Raw genomic sequence first — 19,546 nt, 5'->3', positions numbered from 1 at the left:
TGGGGATGTGGCTCAGGCGGTGGCGCGCTCGCCTGGCATACGTGCGGCCCGGGTTCGATCCTCAGCACCACATACAAACAGAGATGTTGTGTCCGCCGAGAACTAAAAAAAATAAATATTAAAAAAAGTTCTCTCTCTCTCTCTCTCTCTCTCTCTCTCTCTCTCTCTCTCTCCCCTCTCTCACTCTCTCTTAAAAAAAAAAAGAAAAAAAAAAAAGATCTATGGCTAGTACAAGAAAGTAAGGCCTGACCTCAGTCTGTAGACTGTAATGTTTTGGGCCTATCCACTGTGACCCTTGTTCTTTGTGACACTTGGAAGCTTCAGCATGGACTGGCTGGGGACAGAGGGAGCTGGGGCAGGGAGGGAAGGGTTCTTACAGTAGTTACTGTGGACTCCTCCCATAGACACTAAGAATAAGGATTGGGCATTAGCTGAACTTGGGCCTCAGATGACAGAGGGAGGAGAGGAGGGAGACACGGAGAAGAAATGATGGGAGGGGAGGAGAGGGAGAATGCAGGGAAGGAGAAGGAGTTAACTAGGTGGGGCTGAGGAGCAGGCAGAAGCCATTTCTGGCCTTGGGCACAGAGCCATGATCAATGGGCAGGTGGTCAGAAGGTTAATGCAAAGCTTGGGCTGCACCTGTCCTTTTCCTTGGATCTGTCTCCACCCTTAATGACAGCAGAACAGGCAGGTGCTTCAGTGGTATAAGGGAAGGGGCTGCTGGGACTGCTGAGATTGGGCGGGCTGAGGGAAATAGGTTCTGAGTGAGCTCTGCCTGGAAACTCTAGCCTAGAGGTGGTGGGGAATGAGAGGACACATGACAGGGAGACAAGTTGGAATCAAACAAGGGAGCAGCAGGCTCTGGAGAAACTGAGAGAGAGGGAGGGAGGGCTCGGCTTACTCTGGCCTGGAAGATTCCTGAGGGCAGGTCTGTCTACCTGGGCTCCTTGTATCCAGAGTCCAGCCCTTGCTAGAAGTTCCAAGGTTGGCTGCTTTGGGCTGGGATATAATCAGCCTCTGAATGATCAGAAACACCTATTTTTAGGTGTCTGTGGATGAGGTTCTTAAAAGCAAGTCGGCGAGACTCTAGTTGGTTCTGTTGGTGGGGACAAATGTATCCAGAATCCATGCTGCCTGACTCCAAGTCATGTTGCCTCAAGGAGCTATCACTGGGAAATGTATCCAACTCCTGGGGATGAGATATTGGTAAATAACATGTTCTGTGAGCGTAAAAGGTGGGTCTCAGTCGCATAGGGTGTTTCTGTGTTCACCGAGGCTACTCTCAGCCTGGGCAGGAGTGGCCCATGTCCTCCCGTGGCCTTATCCTCACTTGACTTATCAGGTTATTTACAGGAGCAGGATTTGGAAGGAATACTTTACCTGAAGCTTTACCCCTTAGACTCTGGAGGTTTCTTGTGCCCCAAGGGAGGTGAAGCCCTGGACCTTGGAATCTTTGGGCTGGCATGGGAGGGAGATCAGCTTCTATGGCACTGGGGAGGGGGCACACTGGTAAGCTGAAGCTCACGGAGGCAGGATAAACAGCGGTGGGGCAGGCCAGGCCCAGGGCAGCAAAGAGAGCCCAGCTGCCACCCCAGGCTCCTGCCTCATTTGCACCCTCTGTGGCCCAGCCTGCTGTGCTCTGCTCCTCAGTTATTGGTGAGCTTGTTCCTACTAGTTGGCTCCAGGAGCTTCAGAAGCAGGGGTGAAGTTGACATTTCCTAAACTTCTAACTTGTGCCAACTGCAGGCCAAGCACTTTTACAAAATGTCGTCTCATGTGATCTTCACCACAACCCCATGAAGCCAGGGTTCTTACAGTATCTGTGCTTTACAGATGAGCCTGGAGGCACAGCAGAGCCAGACTGCTCTCCTTTGTCTCCAGTTGCTCAGGGCCTAAAGTGCCTTCTTGGTTCTCTGCAGCTGTCCATGGCCTGACCAATTCTCTGGGCTCACCCTAGACCTGCCTCTTCTAGGAAGCCTTCCCTGCCTGCTGTAGCCTCTATGCTTTCTTCCTCCACCCCCAGGTTCCCCGAATTCAGAGAACTTACTGACTGTACCCTGTTTTGGTCACTGAGCCTTGTAACACTTCTGGGGTTATCTTATGTGGTGATTCACTTCCTAGCTACATAAACAGAGGCAAAACTTTGTTGGGCTTCACTTTAGAAGGGGCATCAAAATATGTAGGTTATAGGGTTGTTCCGAGGACTGGAGTGAAATGACATGAGCTTGGGGGTGAAGAGCGGGGCCCTCCATGGAAATCCCCTCCCAGCCTTGTGGCTCAGCCATACTGTACACGCTGTGCCCCTTCCTATCCTCCCACAGAGACTTGTCTACAGTAGCTGCTCAACTGGCTGTGGTCTGTCCAAGCTGCCTAACCCAGAGATCATGTTCTCTGGGTCATGTTCCAGGAGACCCTCCCACTTTACTGACAGATTTTAAGAACCAGCAAAGCAAAAGAAATAGGGGGTGGTGGGTGTGTGGGAAGAGGGGAGAAGAACCAGTAAAGGAAATACTGATGTCACTCTAATCTGGACCAGTCTGATATTTGGGGGAGCTTAGAAGTCTCATGGTGACCATGGTCCCCTGTTCTGGATGAGCTTCTCAGGGGGAACTGAATGGCTGTCAAGCTTTCTTTCTGTAGTTATAGCACAAATGAATTCCTAGCACCCCATTGCAATTACCAACCCAAGAAACACTTGTTCATGAATACAAACATCAAAATGATTTTATTCAAACAAAGTGGGAACAATGACCTCAGATCTGGGTAAAAACAATAAGTTAAAAGCATGGTTAGAATTTCAGACAATCAGATAAACAGTTTAAAGGAGGTGATTTCCCCTTCCTTTCCTATTATTAATTCAATACAGCATAAAAATAATTTATTTCTATAAAATACCCTTATTCCCAAGCAAATGAACTGGAGCTGGCCCTAAGATTTCCTCAGTTACATGTGATGCATACAAACTAAACATCCCTCCCCAGGCTCCAATCTTTAAGGCAAAAATGGCCTATCCTATTCCATAGAGGTGGGCTCAGGTCAGCAGACAGCAGGAGGACACTAGGAGGAGTTTCTCCATTGAAGATGCCTCTTGGGTCCCTTGGTCAAAAGATGAGTGGGCTACTCAGGTGCTGGAATCCATTTTGTTTCTAGTCTTCGCTTCACCACAGAGGAAGAAATTGGAGTACTAAAAGGTGGACGCGGGGCTGGTTTGGAACACTCCTCTAGAATAAGTCCACGGACTAGGCTGGTGGTAGTTTCAGGGCTGAGCCAGCCCCAGGGGAAACAGACCTGGTACCTCTTGCAAAGTGGACAAGGCTGAGGGAGGGCGGCAAGTGGCTCCTTCCCTTCATCTCTCAGGCTGTATCAGTCTTTCTGGGAGAACTGGGAAGAGAATATCCGAGCAATCCTGCGGGTTTCTTCCTCAGGCAGGTTGGGAGGGATCGAGTTAGGTCTGGGGCGACAAGGCCTCTGGGAGAGGGCTCCCCTGGTGGCTTCACTCTTGTCCTGGAGAGGAAGAAGCCAGTAAGTTAGCACTGAGGACATGACTTTGGTTCCTAATGTTTTGGTCCTTCGGCTAACACTTAGGTAAAGCTGACTGGTTTACAAAGCCCTTTACACACCTTGTTTAATCCTCACTTCAGCTCTATGAGGCGGGCCCATCATTCTCCCTGAGTCATTAATGATGAAATCACAGTGCAGAGGAATCCTACTGCTCTGAGTAGCACGGCTGAGTTGAGGAACCTGGCTCAGACTCTTCTGTATCTCTGGGGAAGGAGGGGGCTATCCTCTCTAGAGGTTTGAAGATTCATCCCTTTTTTTGCTGCAAGATTCTAGATAAGTCATAGACTGGAGTTGGGACTGTGCCACAAGAGACCCTGGGACTACACCCAGCTCCTGTGGAGATGTTGGTGAATAATACATTCTTTGTTTGGCCCTTTGAGTTCCTGGAGCTGCCAGGTACCATGAAGCACATACCCACTCGTTCTGGGCATCACTTGTTCTGCCTTTGAGTGCTTGCCTGGGTAATGGCACTGTGGTCCTCTGAACTCCTCTCTGACTCACTCATTTATTCATTCAACCTTCCCCGTCCCACTTCTCTTCTATACTCTGTCAGGCTCCTGTGCTAAAGATGCTCAAAACTATACAGCAAAGCCACCTGAGGCATCTGACTGAGAGCAGCGTCCTGGGGAAGAGGTGAAGGCCAGTTTGGGAAGAGGCAGTGCTAAAAGGAGTTGGGAGCAGCCCCTCAGGCTAATCTGGCTGACTTTATAGCATGCTGCATGCCCTATGGATAGATCTCTTCCCTGTCCCAAATCCCATGCGCTAAGGTCTTCCCAAGCTGCTAGAGCACTGAGGGCACACTGCACTCTCCCCAGGCACCGAGTCAGCAGCTTGAGACCCTTGAGATTACAGCCACCCCTCCCCCACCTTCTGCTAATAGGAAACTGAGGCCTAGCTAGAGTTGCTTCCAGGACCAGTAACATTCAGTAATCCTTTTTTCATTTATCCTTTTTAATGTCAATTGTGAAAGGGAGCCAGAAATGAACAGAAGTCATATCCTGCCTCCAGAGCTCAGAGTTAATTGAGCTCTAGGAGACACAGAGATCCACCAAAGAATTAGGATAGCAGCCAGAACGATATAAAGGGAGTCTATTGCTCTGTTTGTATGCACTTCCTTAGTGGTTAGAATTCTGGACTGGCAGGAGCCCTCAAGGTTACCTGCCCCTTTTTATGGGTGGAAAATTGACCTTCAAGATGGTAGCTTGGCAGCTGCTAGGCCAGTGAATGGGTAGGACCAAGCTGTGGTGACCAGAGACTTACAGCGGGTGGAGAGGAGGCTGCCTCTTGCAGTAAACATCTCATTCTTTCTAGAACCAGTGGAGGTTGTTCTACCATGCACCAGGTCTTTGGTTAAACCAGACCCTCTCAGGGTCTCCACAGCACTGTGTGTTTCTGTACACCCCTCCACTCCCAAGATACAAAGAGAGTGTTTCCTGATCTATTGGGGGTTTAGAGGTAATGTAAGTCCCATCCAGTCCTCTGGGTCATCAGCTATTCCTTACGCTCTATTTCTTTCTCTGCTACAGCAAAAGGGAGCTTGGCAGATGTTTATGAGGTAGATGAGAAAAGTCCTAAAATCTTGGTCCTCTATCTCAAATCCTAAAATCAGACCTTGTTTCCCCATCTGCCAGAATAGAAGCATTCTCCATTTTGGAGAGACTTAGATGGGTCTTTCTTTCTATGGCCCCAAGGGTCAACTATCTCAGTTCATGCATAAGAGACCTCTGTTGGTGATTCATCAAGCCTTTCAGGAGCCTCAGATCAACTCAATCTGGTCAATGCTTATGGGAAATTGGCAGCCATGGTTCCTGTCCTCATGGACAGGAAAGCTAGAGGGGAGACAGATATAGACCTACCCAACAGTCAAAGAGATGAGGCTTAAAGCTTAGAGCACTTAGAAAGGAGTGATTAATAATAGCTGGGAAGGTCCATGGAGGCTTTACATAGAGCTGGCATCAAAGACAGATAGGGCTTCAAAAGAGCTGGGGTGGGCATGAGCTCACAGGGGAGAGCATGAGTGCAGCCTGTAGCTGCTGGCTAGGCCTTATCTGCCCTGGGGCTGAATCCAGTGTGGCTGATTCAGCCAACCTTCCAGCTCCCACACCTAACTCAGTGACTTAGAGGGCCTTATCTCCACTGCCCAGGCCCGGGTACAGGATAGGGAAAGGACTTGGCTTTGTGTACAGGGCAGGGCAAGGGTGTGGAAAGAGGGAACACACATTCATCCACCTTTGGCTTTTGTTGACCTTAAAAGGGTTAAAAACATCTTCATTAGAAGCAAAGGATCCTTCATCAGGGTTGCTAACCAAAAACATAAACCCTGGAGGAACTGGGCATAAGGGAAGCTGCTCAGAGCAGGGATGCCCCCAAATGTACTAATTGTTCCTCTGAAATACTCCTACACTACTCCTGGAAGTGGGGGTCACAAGAAAATGGTCAGTACAGTGTGTGCTTTGCAGGAGCCATCAGCCTTCCGGGGGAGGCAGGACTGTCAGAACTGCAGGGGCTTCAGGCCCTTGAAGTCTAGACAGTGGGTGTCATACGTGAGGTCAAATGTCTGGAAGGCATTTTTTAAAAAATTTTTTCTAGTTTTGATAGACCTTATTTCATTTATTTATATGTGGTGCTGAGAATTGAACCCAGTGCCTCACACTGCCAGGCAAGTGCGCTATTGCTGAGCCACAGACACAACCCCTCTGAAAGGCATTTTGAAAGAGTAACTTGCAAGAGGTTTCTCAGGAGACCTGATAGGTATGCGTGTGCCTGCATGTGTGTGTGTGTGTGTGTGTGTGTATGTGTGTGTGTGTGTGTGTGTGAGAGAGAGAGAGAGAGAGAGAGAGAGAGAGAGACCACTCTCCCAGGTTGGAGGCCAAAAGTGGCTTCACCATGGTCTGAGTGGGCCTCTAGTCAAGATGTCTAGAGCTCTCAGAGTGTCCTATGAAATATACCAGCTCGTTCATTAAATCTCTCTCTTTCAGGGATCTGCTCTCTCTGGGCACTTGGACACCCAGTCATGAACATGATAGGCTTTCCCAGCAACAGGTTCTTAAAGGAGCCCTCAATGCCAAAAGTGGAGCTCTGCTGGGGAGAAAAGAAAGCATGCAGAAGAAATAAGGTGTGGTGGGCTGGGACTGTGGCTCAGCAATAGAGCATTGGCCTAGCACAGGCGGGACCTGGATTCGATCCTCAGCACCATATACAAATAAAGGCATTGTGTTGTGTCCATCTATACCTAAAAAAAATAAATGTTAAAAAAAAAAAAAAAAAGAAATAAGGTGTGGTGATGGAAGGCAAATGTGAGGTTTCCCAGGGCTTGCCAAACCAAGAGGCTAACACTGGCTGGTGAGTTAGTTCTAATCCTGGCTCTATCAATTCTTCTCCAAGAGGAAAATTATTTTCTCTCTAGGTCTGGATTCCTCCTCTGAAAGTGGGGAGCAGAATGAGCAGATAATGTAGGAGGTGAGCTACCAAGCACACTTATTCTGGCTCACAGCTCCCTCTTTTTCTAGATCCTGTCGATGTAGCCCTTGCTCTAAAAGCTCTCCTCTTGGGTCTGAAATATGCTCAGATCCCAGCCACTGTGTTCTGGTTTCCCTCACTGCATCCCTAGGCGGATCCCTGTGAATAGGCCACATGCTCCCAGGATGTGGTGGGTGCAGGTGTCCCCATTGACCCCTGCTTCAAGACATCCTGGGGCCTTTATCAGAAGGGGAGACAGTGGGAAGGAGTGGAAGGAATATTGCTCTGTGACCCAGTCCAAGTTGCTTTAGACCAAGACACCTTCTGTTTCTGGATCTCAGTGTCTTCATTGCTAAATGGAGCTAAGAACCTCTGTCTGGTCTCCCCACCCAGACAGACAGGTCTGAGCTTAAGTAAAATTTAGATTTAACCAAGGATCAGTCCAGGTGCAACAGTTTGCAAAAAACAGGGGATACACTGGAGCTAGAGCTGACACCAGCTGCAGACACCAGAGCAAAACAAAGTCTTGATTTCTCATCTCAGGCAGGAGCTAGGTCCAAAAGGTCCTGAGTAGGGTTACTAGGGCATAGCACTCCCCCAAGGCAGCAGGGGAAGGGGAGGTGTCTCCCAACTCCACTGCCTTCCCTGTTTCTCCTCTGCAGCGAGCCTCTGGCTTGGGATTAGGGTTGAAGTTTGTTGTTTCCCAGAGCACCTCCCTTAAGTGACACAAACACTGACTCAGGGGCTGTAAACAAATCTTTCCAAAGAACTGAAAACTGAAAATAAGCAGCTGCCTGGTTCTGGTTGGCTCGGCAGGCCTGCCAGTGGATTGCTGCCTCAGAGACTGGGCAAGGGCTCTATACAGCCGCCTGCCTGATTCAACTTTCACCCCATTGGCAGGCTGCCTTCCCCTCGGGTGGCTCCCAGAGTGCTCTCCTAAGGCAGTGACTTCCTTAGTGCTAAAAGTCAGCAGCAAACTTAGCAGCCACAACTAGGAGCAGTGGGGGAGGTGGGGCCAAGACATCTTGACTAGAGGCCCACCCTGAGAGGCAGATAGATCCAATCTGACCCTCCAGGCCCAGCTACAACATGGCTGGTTTGCTCTGGGCTTTCTTTCCAGTCCTGTGTTAAGAGCTAATGGGACTCTCACTACCTGAATGCTTCCTCTGTGCTTCATCAATACCTCATGCCTCCTGTCCTTGCTCTGAGAAGCCTTCCCTGACAGTCCCATGAGCAATGGCCACTTCACACAGCTTAGGGTGACCCCTGCACTGGGACCTCAGGCTACACAAAAGGCCTGAGTAGGGAAGACTCCTCAGTCTTTTGAACCTATGCCCTGTCAGGAAGAGGGTACAAAAGCCCAGATTCTGGAGAGAAAGGGTTAAAGTTACACTCCTAGAAGAGCTCCTGGCTCCTCTCAGACTCTGGGGGCAACTTGAGCTGAGCACCTGCCTGCAAGCCCATGGGCCCCTTCCTGGCAGGTATCTGCCAACTTGCAGTCTGTGGCCAGTTCTGGCTGCTTCCCCTGACTTTTGTACACACTTGGCCAGGCTGTTCATCTCTCTTTAAATGCTTTGTATGGCCTTTATCAGAAACTCTTTGACCTTTAGGTCTTCTCTGGGTCTCTGTAGAGGGCTAGGGACTTAGTGGCTCAAAGAAATGAGGCAACAGATCAGGACCTCCTACATGCTTCCTCCACTTCCCTAAACTGCAGGCTGAAGAGAGGACCCGGGGCTCAGGAAGTCCCCTCACACCCAATCCCTACCAGTGTGACCTAGTGACTTTATGGAGAGCTATTTTTCCCTACCAGGACCATGCATTTTTCAGCTGTCTCTGGGTTTACAGAAGAGAAACTAAGGGATAGTAAAATTCTTTGGGCTCTGGGGAGAAAAGAAGTAGCCCCAAAGTCTAAAGACTCATAAACAGACGGGCAGAGACTGCTGAGGACAGGGCTCTACCCCCCTGGGTGGGCTGTGTGTTATCTGGGGCTTCTACTTCAGGGTTGGCACTGAGCACAGTCAAGTGCTATAGACCAAGAAACTGCTCTCCATACTTCTGGGGCTGACTTGTAGGGCCTCCATTTCTAGAACCCACATCTGCCTCTGAGCTTTGGATCATATCCCTATTTCTTATTACTTCTCTCCTACCATTACTCACCTCCCCCTCCAAACACACTAGAATGTAACAGAAGAACAGGGAAGATGTCTGGATAATAATATTAATAAAAATAAGAGCCTAACACTCAGATGGTACTTACTGTGTTATGTGCCAAGAAGTTTCTAAATACATTGCTTTTCTTAGTTAATCCCTAGCCAATCCTAGAAGGCGAGTTCAATTATGCATAATTTTCAGAAAAAGAAGTACAGGAGTTAGGTAACCTCCCCAGGTTTGTGGCTTATAAGTGGCAAGGCTAGGTTTTAAACTTGGGCACTCCTAACCATTATATGAGACCACCTAGTAGGAAAGAGGGCCTCAAATCAACTTTTTTTAAAAAAAAATATTGTTTTAGTTGTTGATAGGCCTTTATTTTATTTATTTATATGTGGTGCTGAGAATCGAACCCAGTGCCTCACACTTGCCAGGCAAGTGCGATATAGCTGAGCCACAACCCCAGCCCTCAAATCAACTCTTTGATGTCCACCCCTCCCCCCAGATCAGATAGGCTCATTGCCCAAGACCTCAGACAGCCAGCAGCAGAACTAGGGCAGAAACCCATTTACTGACTCTCAGCTCGCCCCCTGGCTAGAGCACCTGGAGATGTCTGAACATTGTGGTCTAGCTGAGTGGAGGTGACAATGCCAGAGTGGGAGGGGGTGGGTAACTCAAGGCCTTCAGGGTACACTCAGGCCTGGCCTTATCTCTTGCCTCCTACACTCACTCCTCATGAATGATAGTGTTTGGCCCTTGTGCCTGGTGAAACCAGGGCAGAGTCAGGGCTCAACACAGCAAGGTACAGAACAAGCCAGGGCTCGTCTGGTGGGAAGGAATAATCATGCAGACAGGGCGGGAGGCCAAGGCTCACATGACAGGTTGCTTCTGATTCCTACCCTATCCTGCCAGTTTCATTGCAGGGCCCTCTGTCTCCACCTCCTCCAGCACATGTTGTTAGTACCTCTCAGCTCCAAAATTCTGTTGAGTATCTAAGGTTTCTTCTCTCCAGTCCACAGCCTGTAAAGCCTTTTCTTCATCTTTGCTGAATTCTACCCACACCACCCCATCTAGCTCCGTCTTCCTTTCCCTAAACTAATTTCCCTTTGCTTTGTTAAAGTGCTAATATGGGCAAATGCTATTTGAGAAAGTTCATGAATGGCTTGGGGATCAGTGCCTCTCAAAGAACTTGGAGCTCATTGAAGGCAGAGTCCATAGCACCTGCTCTAGCTCTTTTTTTGGATGAGGGTCGTGGGAATTGAACTCGGGGTACTCGACCACTGAGCCACCTCCCCAGCCCTATTTTGTATTTAGAGACAGGGTCTCACTGAGTTGCTTAGCACCTCACTTTTGCTGAGGCTGGCTTTGAACTCGCGATCCTCCTGCGTTAGTCTCCTGAGCGGCTGGGATTATGGACGTGCACCACTGCACCCGGCTGCTCTAGCTCTTTAACATGCCAGGATTTGGTAGGAGTTGATGGTGCTTAGAAAGCTGGCTTCCCTGGGAACTGTGGGCTCCTGAGAGGAGGAGCCATAGTTCTCTTCTGTTTTCACTCATACTTAGCTAGGAGTAAGGTAAGGTATAGTCCAGGTTGAAAGTCTAAACTAGCTTCCTACTCTCTGACCTGCCTGACCTCAAGCTTAGTTCTGGGCTTCACTGAGGGGAAGTTATTGGAGTGTAGAGAAGTCACATGATTTATTCAATCTCTTAAAAAGCTCACAAGATGCTGAATGGAGATAGGTTGACTGGGGCAGGGCAGAAGCACAAGCAAGTGATTATGGTTTGGACCACGGTGGTAATGCTGGTAATGGTGAGAAATGGTTAGGTTTGGATATATCTTAAAGGCAGAGCTGCCAGAATTTCCTGGTTATTTGAAAACAGAGCTAAAAGGAAGGATTTCAAGAGTTTTGACCTTAATAACTAAACCTGAAGGATAGAGTGCCCATTAACTGAGAAAGGTAAAACTGAGGTAGGAAGAGACTTGGACATAAAATCTGAAGTTCAACTTTAGACATGTTGAACTTGAGACATTTATTAGATATGTTAGTCAGCTTTCTATTGCTGTGGCAAAGTATCTGAGATAAACAGCTTAAATGGAGAAAAAATTCATTTTCGATCATGGTTGCAGAGTTTTTGGTCCATGGTCACTTGGCCTTTTGCTTTTGGGCCTGTGGTGAGGTAGTACATTATGGTGGAACAGCATAATGGTGGAACCAAGCTGCTCATCTCATGGCAGCCAGGAAGCAAGACAAAGACTAAGGGGCAGGGGTCCCTATGACCCCTTCAAGGACATGCCCCAATAACCTTCCACTAGACCCACTTTCTAAAGATTCCACCACCTTCCAACAGTGCCATAGGTGGGCGATCAAACCTTTAACACGAATTATTGAAGGATAGTTCAGATCCAAACAATAACAACATCCCCAAGAGGAGATGATGAGTAGGCAGGTGGGCATATAAACCTAGAGTCTGGCATTCTGGCATTGGGAGTCTTCAGCAAAACGGAGGGGAATGAGAGCCTTCAGACTGGATGGGTTACCTATCCAGTAAATAATTAAGTCTGAAGATAACATACTGGGCTACATCAATGTTTATAGCAGCTCAATTCACAATAGCTAAGCTATGGAACCAATCTAGGTGCCCTTCAAAGATGAATGGATAAAGAAAATATGCTTATATACACAATGGAATATTACTCAGCCATAAAGAAAAATGAAATTATGGCATCTGTCAGTAAATGGATGGACTAGAGACTGCCATGTGAAATGAAATAAGCGAATCCCCCCAGAACCAAAGGCTGAATGTTCTCTCTGATATGCAGATACATACTAAGGGGACAAGGGGCTGGGATGAGAGCAGGAGAATAGAAGTACTTTGGATTAGACAAAGGGGAATGAAGGGAAGGGAGAGGGATGGGAATAGGAAAGACAGTGAAATGAGCTGACATAACTTTTCTATGTTCATATATGAATATACAATCAGTAACTCTACATCATGCACAGCCACAAAAATGGGAAATTATATTCCATGTATGTATAATAAGTCAAAATACATTCTACTGTTACATATAACTAAAAAGAATAATAAATAAAAAAAACTAAGTTAAAACCCAACATTGTGGATTCCCCTATATTAATAAATAGAGGAAATGGGGGGCCCATCAAAGGAGGCTGAGCAGGAGCAGCCAGCTGGGGAGAAGGAGAACCAAGGAATGATGCCTCAAAAACAAGTAAAGAAAAAGAATACAGTGGAGACAGTCTCCATGCACTTCTAAGAAGTCAAAAAAATTAGGTATGAGATTTGGTAATTGGGTTAGAAATATGGAGTTAAAAAAAATTTTTTTTTTTGGAAAATCTTAGCAAGTGTCACCCTCCTTTCTTTCCCAGTGGTAAAATATGTGAAGAGTGGGAATTCACTTGGCTAGTGATAGAAAAGTGTAGGTCTAGTTAGAAATAGTCACAGAGGAGATGGTTGGGGCTGGGTGGGGAATGCTGAGAAGTGAGTGGATTGATTCTTAGGGACAGAATTAACAGGCCTTGGTAATGAATTGGCTGAGGATCATGAGATATTAAAGGGGGAATGAAAGATGATAACTATGCTTCCTGAGGAGTAACTGCATGGATCATGGCTGAATTTTCTGTGATGAGGAAGCCGGTGGTAATGGAGTATGCAAAGGAAGATATGAAATTCAAGTTTTGGACATGATGAACTGTTTGTACCACATCAGAGACAGGACATGCCAGGTGTGGTAGTGTATGCCTGTAATCCCTTGGAAGGCTTGGAAGGCTGAGGCAGGAGGATCGTGAGTTCAAAGCCAGTCTTAGCAACTTAGGGAGGCCCCAAGCAACTCAGCAAGATCCTGTCTCTAAAATATTTTTTAAAAATGGGGGGTGCTGTGGATGTGAGAATCAATTACCAGTAGGTAACTTGTGGTTAATTGTGCTCCAGGGTTCAATCCCTAGTGCCAAAAAAAAAAACCCCCAAACTGAGGCTGGGGATGTAGCTCAAGTGGTAGCGCGCTCGCCTAGCCTGCGTGAGGCACTGGGTTTGATTTTCAGCACCACATAAATGTGAAATAAAGATACTGTGTCCACCTAAAAACTAAACAAATATAAAAAAAACCCCCAAACAACAACAACAATAACAACAGACACAAGACATTTAGGATGCAGTTGGATCTATTTGTGTCTGCAGCATGGGAAAGAAGCCCAGACCAAAGATAAGGATTTGAACTTTAAATAATAACTGAAGTAATCAGAGTGGCTGAGATGTTCCCAAAAGAGAAGAAAATCTGTAAGAGCAGAAGACATAGTCTGAGGAACACAACATGTAAAGTAAAGTACATTAGCACAGTTCTCGTCTTCTCCTTGCTCCTTCCCTTTAGCGAGCTGATAAGACTAGTTTGCCTATAAGTAGCTAAGCCAACAGAATCAGAAATAACTTTAAATAAAACCAAGAAGTGTCTTGGGAAAGAATCACTTCACTGCAAAAGGGATAAGAAAGTAAAAGCAGCAAAATCAAGTGACTCATGAGAGTGACCCTGGGCAGCTGGAGGGCTGTGTAGCAGGTCTAACCAGCCATCCATCTCTTCCTTTCCTTCCTGAAGAGGAGACAGCAGGGGGATGAGGCAGTGAGGAGATGGGAGGGTTAAGGCTGGCCTCAGTACCCTACCTGAGCACCACTTGCTATTCTACAGCACCACCTGGTGAGGCCTGATCCCCACAACTGACAGATGAAGCAGCAGACTCAGAAATGTAGGGAAAACCTGGCTGATGTCACACAGATCCCTTACAGATCCCTACACTGTGGTGGGAAAGACGAGGGAGAAAACTGTTTCACAAATTCTTGCAGTGGAGACTGTCTGGGAGGTTCCTGGGCTCAGGTGCGTCATTTGAAGGTGGAGTGTAGGATTAGGTCTTCCCTAGATCTTTTGGGGAAAAACCAGAGAAATTGATAATAAATGACATAAGTGGAATGAATGACAGTTCTAAAATGTTAAAAGACACCACAGAATCCAAATTAAAATCTATATTCAATGTGGGAAAATATCTTTAAAAAATGAAGGCAAATAAAGATATTCCAGACAATGGAAGCTGAGAGAATCAATTACTAGTAGGTAACCATGTGAAATTCTAACAGAAGCTTTTCAAGCTAAAGGGAAAGGGTCCCAGATATAAATCAGGATGCAAAGATTGAATGAAGAATACTAGAAATAGCAAATATGTGGGTAAATATAAAAGACTATTTTTTGTCTTAAATTCTTCCAAGTAAGGCCATTTTTAAGACTTTCAGAGACTCCAAACTCAGATTACAGTGTCCCTGCACAAATATAATAATTCAGAATTAAATCTAAAATAAATCATAAGGATAAGGAAGTCAATCAAAGTTCTGACTTATCCCATGGTCACTATTTTTGGTACTTAAAAAATTTAATTCTTAAAAATATTTTCTCTGGGGCTGTGGATGTGGCTCAAGCGGTAACGTGCTCGCCTGGCATGCACGGGGCGCTGGGTTTGATCCTCAGCACCACATAAAAATAAATAAAGATGTTGTGTCCACCGAAAACTGAAAGATAAATATTAAAAAAAATTCTCTCTCTTAAAAATTTTTTTCTCTTACTTTCTGGTCTCTACTTGCTAGCATCAAATTAAACAACAGTGAGAGCACCAAAGAACTATGATATTTATCTGGGAATATGCAAGAGCACTGCAGTGCAGAGCAGGTGTGCCACAGAACCCAGGGGATGAGGGAGAGGGAAACTAAAAGGCAAGATGAGGACCACATATGTTATTTTGAAAAAACAATCCTTGGCCAAAAGGATTAATACCAAGGGTGTTCAAGGATCAATAACAAGGCTCACTGGCACCATAGTTGAATAAACAGTTGTTGGACAGATGTCTTTGCAGAGGCTTTATGCAAGGTAGTGGTTCCAATATAATCTTTTATGACAGCGCTTATAAAAGATGCCCTCCTTTACACCTCCCAGCTCTACTATTGTTACTATTATTAGGGTTTGACCCAGAAATTCCCATTTGGATTCTGACAACTTTCAAACTAGTGTCTTCAGCATACACTCAGTTTGACTCCTAGATTATTTGGCAACACCTGTCAGCCAGCCACGAGCATATGACTCTCAGAAAATCTGTTGTAACAAATGCATGTAGTGAGAGAGACCCATCACCAGCAAGCATGATCAGCCTCCTGGGGTTTGCGTGGGTGAGGGGTCTTTCAGTTTGAAGTTGGGACAGTTCTGGGAAAACTGTGGTGATACTGGTTATCCTAACCAGGACCTAGAATAAGGTCTCAGAAAGAGAAGTGGCTCTGAGAGCAGCAAGCAGTGGAGTTTTACTCGGGGCAAGGAAAAAAAAAAAATGGATTAAGAAGTGCATGGCCCTGGGTTCAATCCCCAGCACCACAGGGGGAAAAAAAAGAAAGGAGCACATAGTACATGAGGCTTATCTTCTCAAAACTTGGCTTGCCATTTATTTGAAGGGAAACATTTCATCTCTCTCTCACATCTTATGTCTTATGTTAAAAAGACTATCATAGGTATGGTGGCATATGTCTGTAATCCCAGTGACTTTGAAGGCTGTGAGACCTTGTCTCAAAAAAAAAAAAAAACAACAACAAAGTGCTGGGAATGTAGCTTGGTGGAAGAGTGCCCTTGGGTTCAATCCCCAACCCAAAGACTAAGATCGTACGTCCCCTGGGAGTAGGCACATCATAAAGGCACAAACACAAAGGCAGGTATAGCAGTTCTGCTTGGCAGGTGAGAGATGATTGCTCTACTGGAACACAGACCTCCATTCCTGTGGCACATGCCTTATTGCCACTTCACCCACTTGGCTAGAAGGGTAAGAGAGACAGGGAATTAAATGTGTCTACTTAATTCCTGTCATCATCCTATTAGCTACTCATGATTACTTTGATGTTGTTTTAGAGACTTAGAAAGGAAGATGATGAGCTGGTGACCATAAACCAAGGTAGGAATAAAGATCACAAAAGTGCAGAGCTTTCTGGGCAGGGACTGGCATCTCTATTCCCCTAGGAAAGGATTTACAATATTGACAAAAACTGAAATGTATGTGGGAACTAGAGTGGTCTATGTGCCAAACAAACAATGATGTTGGGAAGGTTGGAGGACAGAGGGGGAAGGAAAGTAGTAAAAGTATCAGATTGTAAATGGCTTCTCTTCTGAATCATAATGGCTCAGGACACTTCTGAGTGATCCCATCTTTTATCTGTTGTGGCTTCTGGGAAAACATATAACATATCTGAATTTTAACTATTTATTTTGAGATTTATTTAAAAGGAGGAATTTTTGGCTAAAAAAAAAATACATCAAATGTCATGATTTTCAAGTGGTGTAAAAGAGCAGAGTCTGGAGTGAAAAATTGAGGTCCCCAAGGTGACCCGGGCAGGTAACTTAGCGTTTGTTCATCTTAGTTTCTTTATAAAACATAAAGTAGAAATAATAATGCCTGGCAGGTTATAGGAAGCTCTGAGTCTCAGTTTCCTCATCTTCTAAATAAGAAATAGTCTTATCTCATTGGGTTGTTACGAGACTTAAATGAGTTTGAACATGCAGAGAGCTTAGAATAATGCCCACTTCTACAAAATCTGTAAGGTCACTATCAGAGGTCACTATCACAATGAATAAGCCTGCTTATGTATGTATGTATGTATGTATGTATTTGGGACCAAGGATTGAACCTAGGGACACTTAACCACTCAGCCACATCCACAGCCTTTTAAAACAAATTTTTATTTAGAGACAGGGTCTCATTGAGTTGCTTATGGCCTCGTGATCCTCCTGCCTCAGCCTTCTGTGCTGCTGGGATTATAGGCATGCACCACTGTGCCTGGCCAAGCTTTTGTTTTTTATTTATTTATTTTTTTAAATGAGATTTTTTAAAAAAAATATTTTTTAAATTGTAGTTGGACACAATACCTTTATTTTATTTATTTATTTTTATGTGGTGCTGAGGATCAAACCCAGCGCTTCACACGTGCTAGGTGAGTACTCTGCTACTGAGCCACAACCCCAGCCCCAAGCTAATTTATTTATTTTTTATTATTATTTTTTTAATCAGGATTTCTTTTTTTTTTAACTAGTTATTGATGGACCTTTATTTATTTATATGTGGTGTTGAGACTCAAACCCAGTGCCCCACACATGCTAGGCAAGCACTCTACCACTGAGCCACAACCCCAGCCCACCAAGCTAATTTATTTTTAATACTAGCTTGCATTAATCTCTGAAATTTTACATGTACACACACACACACACACACACACAATATTACTTCATGGCTCCTTTTTCTACTGTCACTACCATCCTACTTCAAAAGTAGGGTGCGATCAGATGGGAAAGAAAATGGATTCTTCATTCAGTTTAAGTCAGATATTCTCCTGTACTTAACACTCTGCGTTTAGAATAAGGCCTCAACTCCTTTCCTGGGCTTACACATCTGGTCCCTTTGATGTCATTATTTCAATGTCACTAGCTTTGATCATGTCAAGCTCTTTTCAGCCTCAGGACTTTTGCGTTTACTGTTTTCTCTGCCTGGAATGTCTTCTCCAAGTTCTGTGTAGTAGTCAGGAACACAGATTATGAAACTAGATTGCTTGTGTTTCAATTTTGGCTCCACTACTTACTATCTGGGTGACCAGAAAAGTTACTTAACCTCCCTTTGCTTTAGTTATAGGGTCAATAACAATATGCTTCTTATCAGGCTGCTGAATTAAAAACAATATGAGGTGCTTGGAACAGTGCCTAGTACGTGGAGTGAGTGCACCACCGTGATGGTCATCCTTCACCTTACCCAGAGCCTCCTTAGATAGATCCTATTCTTAAAGTGGCATCTAGTATGCATAACATTCTATAAATATTTTATTTTTATGATGTGTACTCCATGAAGACAGAGAGTTTGTCTATCATATATTTACTGTTATAAACTCACCACCTAGGATAATGCCTGAGGATACTCAATAAAGAAGTTATTATTATTTTTTTGCCACAAAAGTCAGGTGCTTTGCCAAGGCAGAAAAGCAGAGAGCTGGGATTTGTACTAGAGTTCTAATCACCTACCTCAGTTACATGATGGTAGTTTTTGGGGTGTTTTGCAAACAGCAAATGAGTATATCATTGATATTACTTTCCTCCTTTCCTCAGGGGACCTCACTCTGGTCCCCTGAGGATGCATTTTTTGTTTACTGTGTCCTCCTATTATCTACCTTTTCTTAGCTGGAGCTCCCATAGAAATCAGTATGCATTTCTTAGCTGACTCTTGCTTTTATGCTTCTGTGCTGATTTTTTCCTTCCACCTGTCAGTCTCAGCTGACAATGCCCTGCTCTTATACATCTGCTCTTCCTCATATTTCCTGAGCTCCTAGCCCACTACTGGGCCCTCAGAACAGGCTCAATGCAAGCATGAGGAGTGACCATGTTGCAGCCTTTCCAGGAAGATGACTCCAGGCAGCTCCACATACTGTGCATTTTTAGGGAAGAGAGGATGACTCTACCAGAGAGGGAAATAAGTGGCTGTTCTCTTACCTCGTTTGTTGTGACTGGTGGTGGCAAAGCTGCAGAGTGTGAGAGCAACCGCAGGGAGGCCTCCAACTGCTGGGGAGGCAAAAAGAAGTTGGGCACCACAATAGGCTCTGGGCTGTAATGGTAGTTAAGGAACAAAAATAAACCTTACCACACCAGCATCTCCACTGACCTCGACCATACCAATTCCCCAACTTACTCCTGCCCTGAATCCTTGGCTCAAGTTGTTCCCCCTCATGGAAGACTCTACCCACTCCTAAAAATCATGGTCTACATTTCTTTATGGATCAGTTCAAATGCAGCCTCCTCTAAGAAGCCCTCTCAATCTTAGCCCTTCGCAACAGCCAAAACACAGTTAGCAACATAAGAATGCTCAATTACTTACATATGAGATAACTCTCAATTTGTTTCCCTCACTATTCCTCATGTTTCTCAAGGAGCGAGTTATTTCCTTTAGGAACCTTAGTATCTTCTTAGTGCCACATGAAGCTGGTACGTGGCAAATGAAGAATGACAATTGCTGCTGGCCCACTGGTTTAAAGTTGACCTTTTACCAGTTTTCTCTCATATGTGGTAACTAGAGAGGAAAAAGGAAAAGAAGTATGTGTGTGTATGTGTGTGGGGGACAATCTCATGAAGGGAGCTCAGTAGAGGAAAGGGGCCAGGGGAGGGAAAGAGGAAATACTGGGGAATGATAGTGGCCAAATTAGTTATGTGCATGCACAAATATGTAAAAACAAATCTCGCCATAAAAAAATATGGGAAAAAAGAAAGCTGACCTGTTGGATAGGGGAAGGGATGGAAGGTGGTTCCAGGGCCATGGAC

The 19,546-nt window shown here is 45.4% G+C and overlaps 1 protein-coding gene across 3 annotated transcripts in view; it reads right to left on the bottom strand.

Annotated features, from left to right (window-relative positions):
• Positions 1 to 2,706: 2,706 nt before the first annotated feature.
• Positions 2,707 to 19,546, bottom strand: part of C2cd3 (C2 domain containing 3 centriole elongation regulator) — a 135,827-nt gene continuing 118,987 nt past the window's right edge. For all 3 annotated transcript variants that reach the window (XM_076846648.2, XM_076846650.2, XM_076846649.2), the window contains 2 exons: positions 18,725 to 18,836; positions 2,707 to 3,504 (listed from right to left, as the gene is read on the bottom strand). In XM_076846648.2, coding sequence (XP_076702763.2) covers positions 3,364 to 3,504; positions 18,725 to 18,836 — 253 coding nt within the window. In that variant the 3' untranslated portion in view covers positions 2,707 to 3,363. The remainder of the gene's footprint in view (positions 3,505 to 18,724; positions 18,837 to 19,546) is intronic.

The sequence above is a fragment of the Callospermophilus lateralis genome, chromosome 2 (assembly GCF_048772815.1).
Source record: "Callospermophilus lateralis isolate mCalLat2 chromosome 2, mCalLat2.hap1, whole genome shotgun sequence".
Taxonomy (NCBI): Eukaryota; Metazoa; Chordata; class Mammalia; order Rodentia; family Sciuridae; genus Callospermophilus; species Callospermophilus lateralis.
Note: the sequence above shows the minus strand (reverse complement) of the source record. Positions and strands in the feature narration are given on the sequence as shown.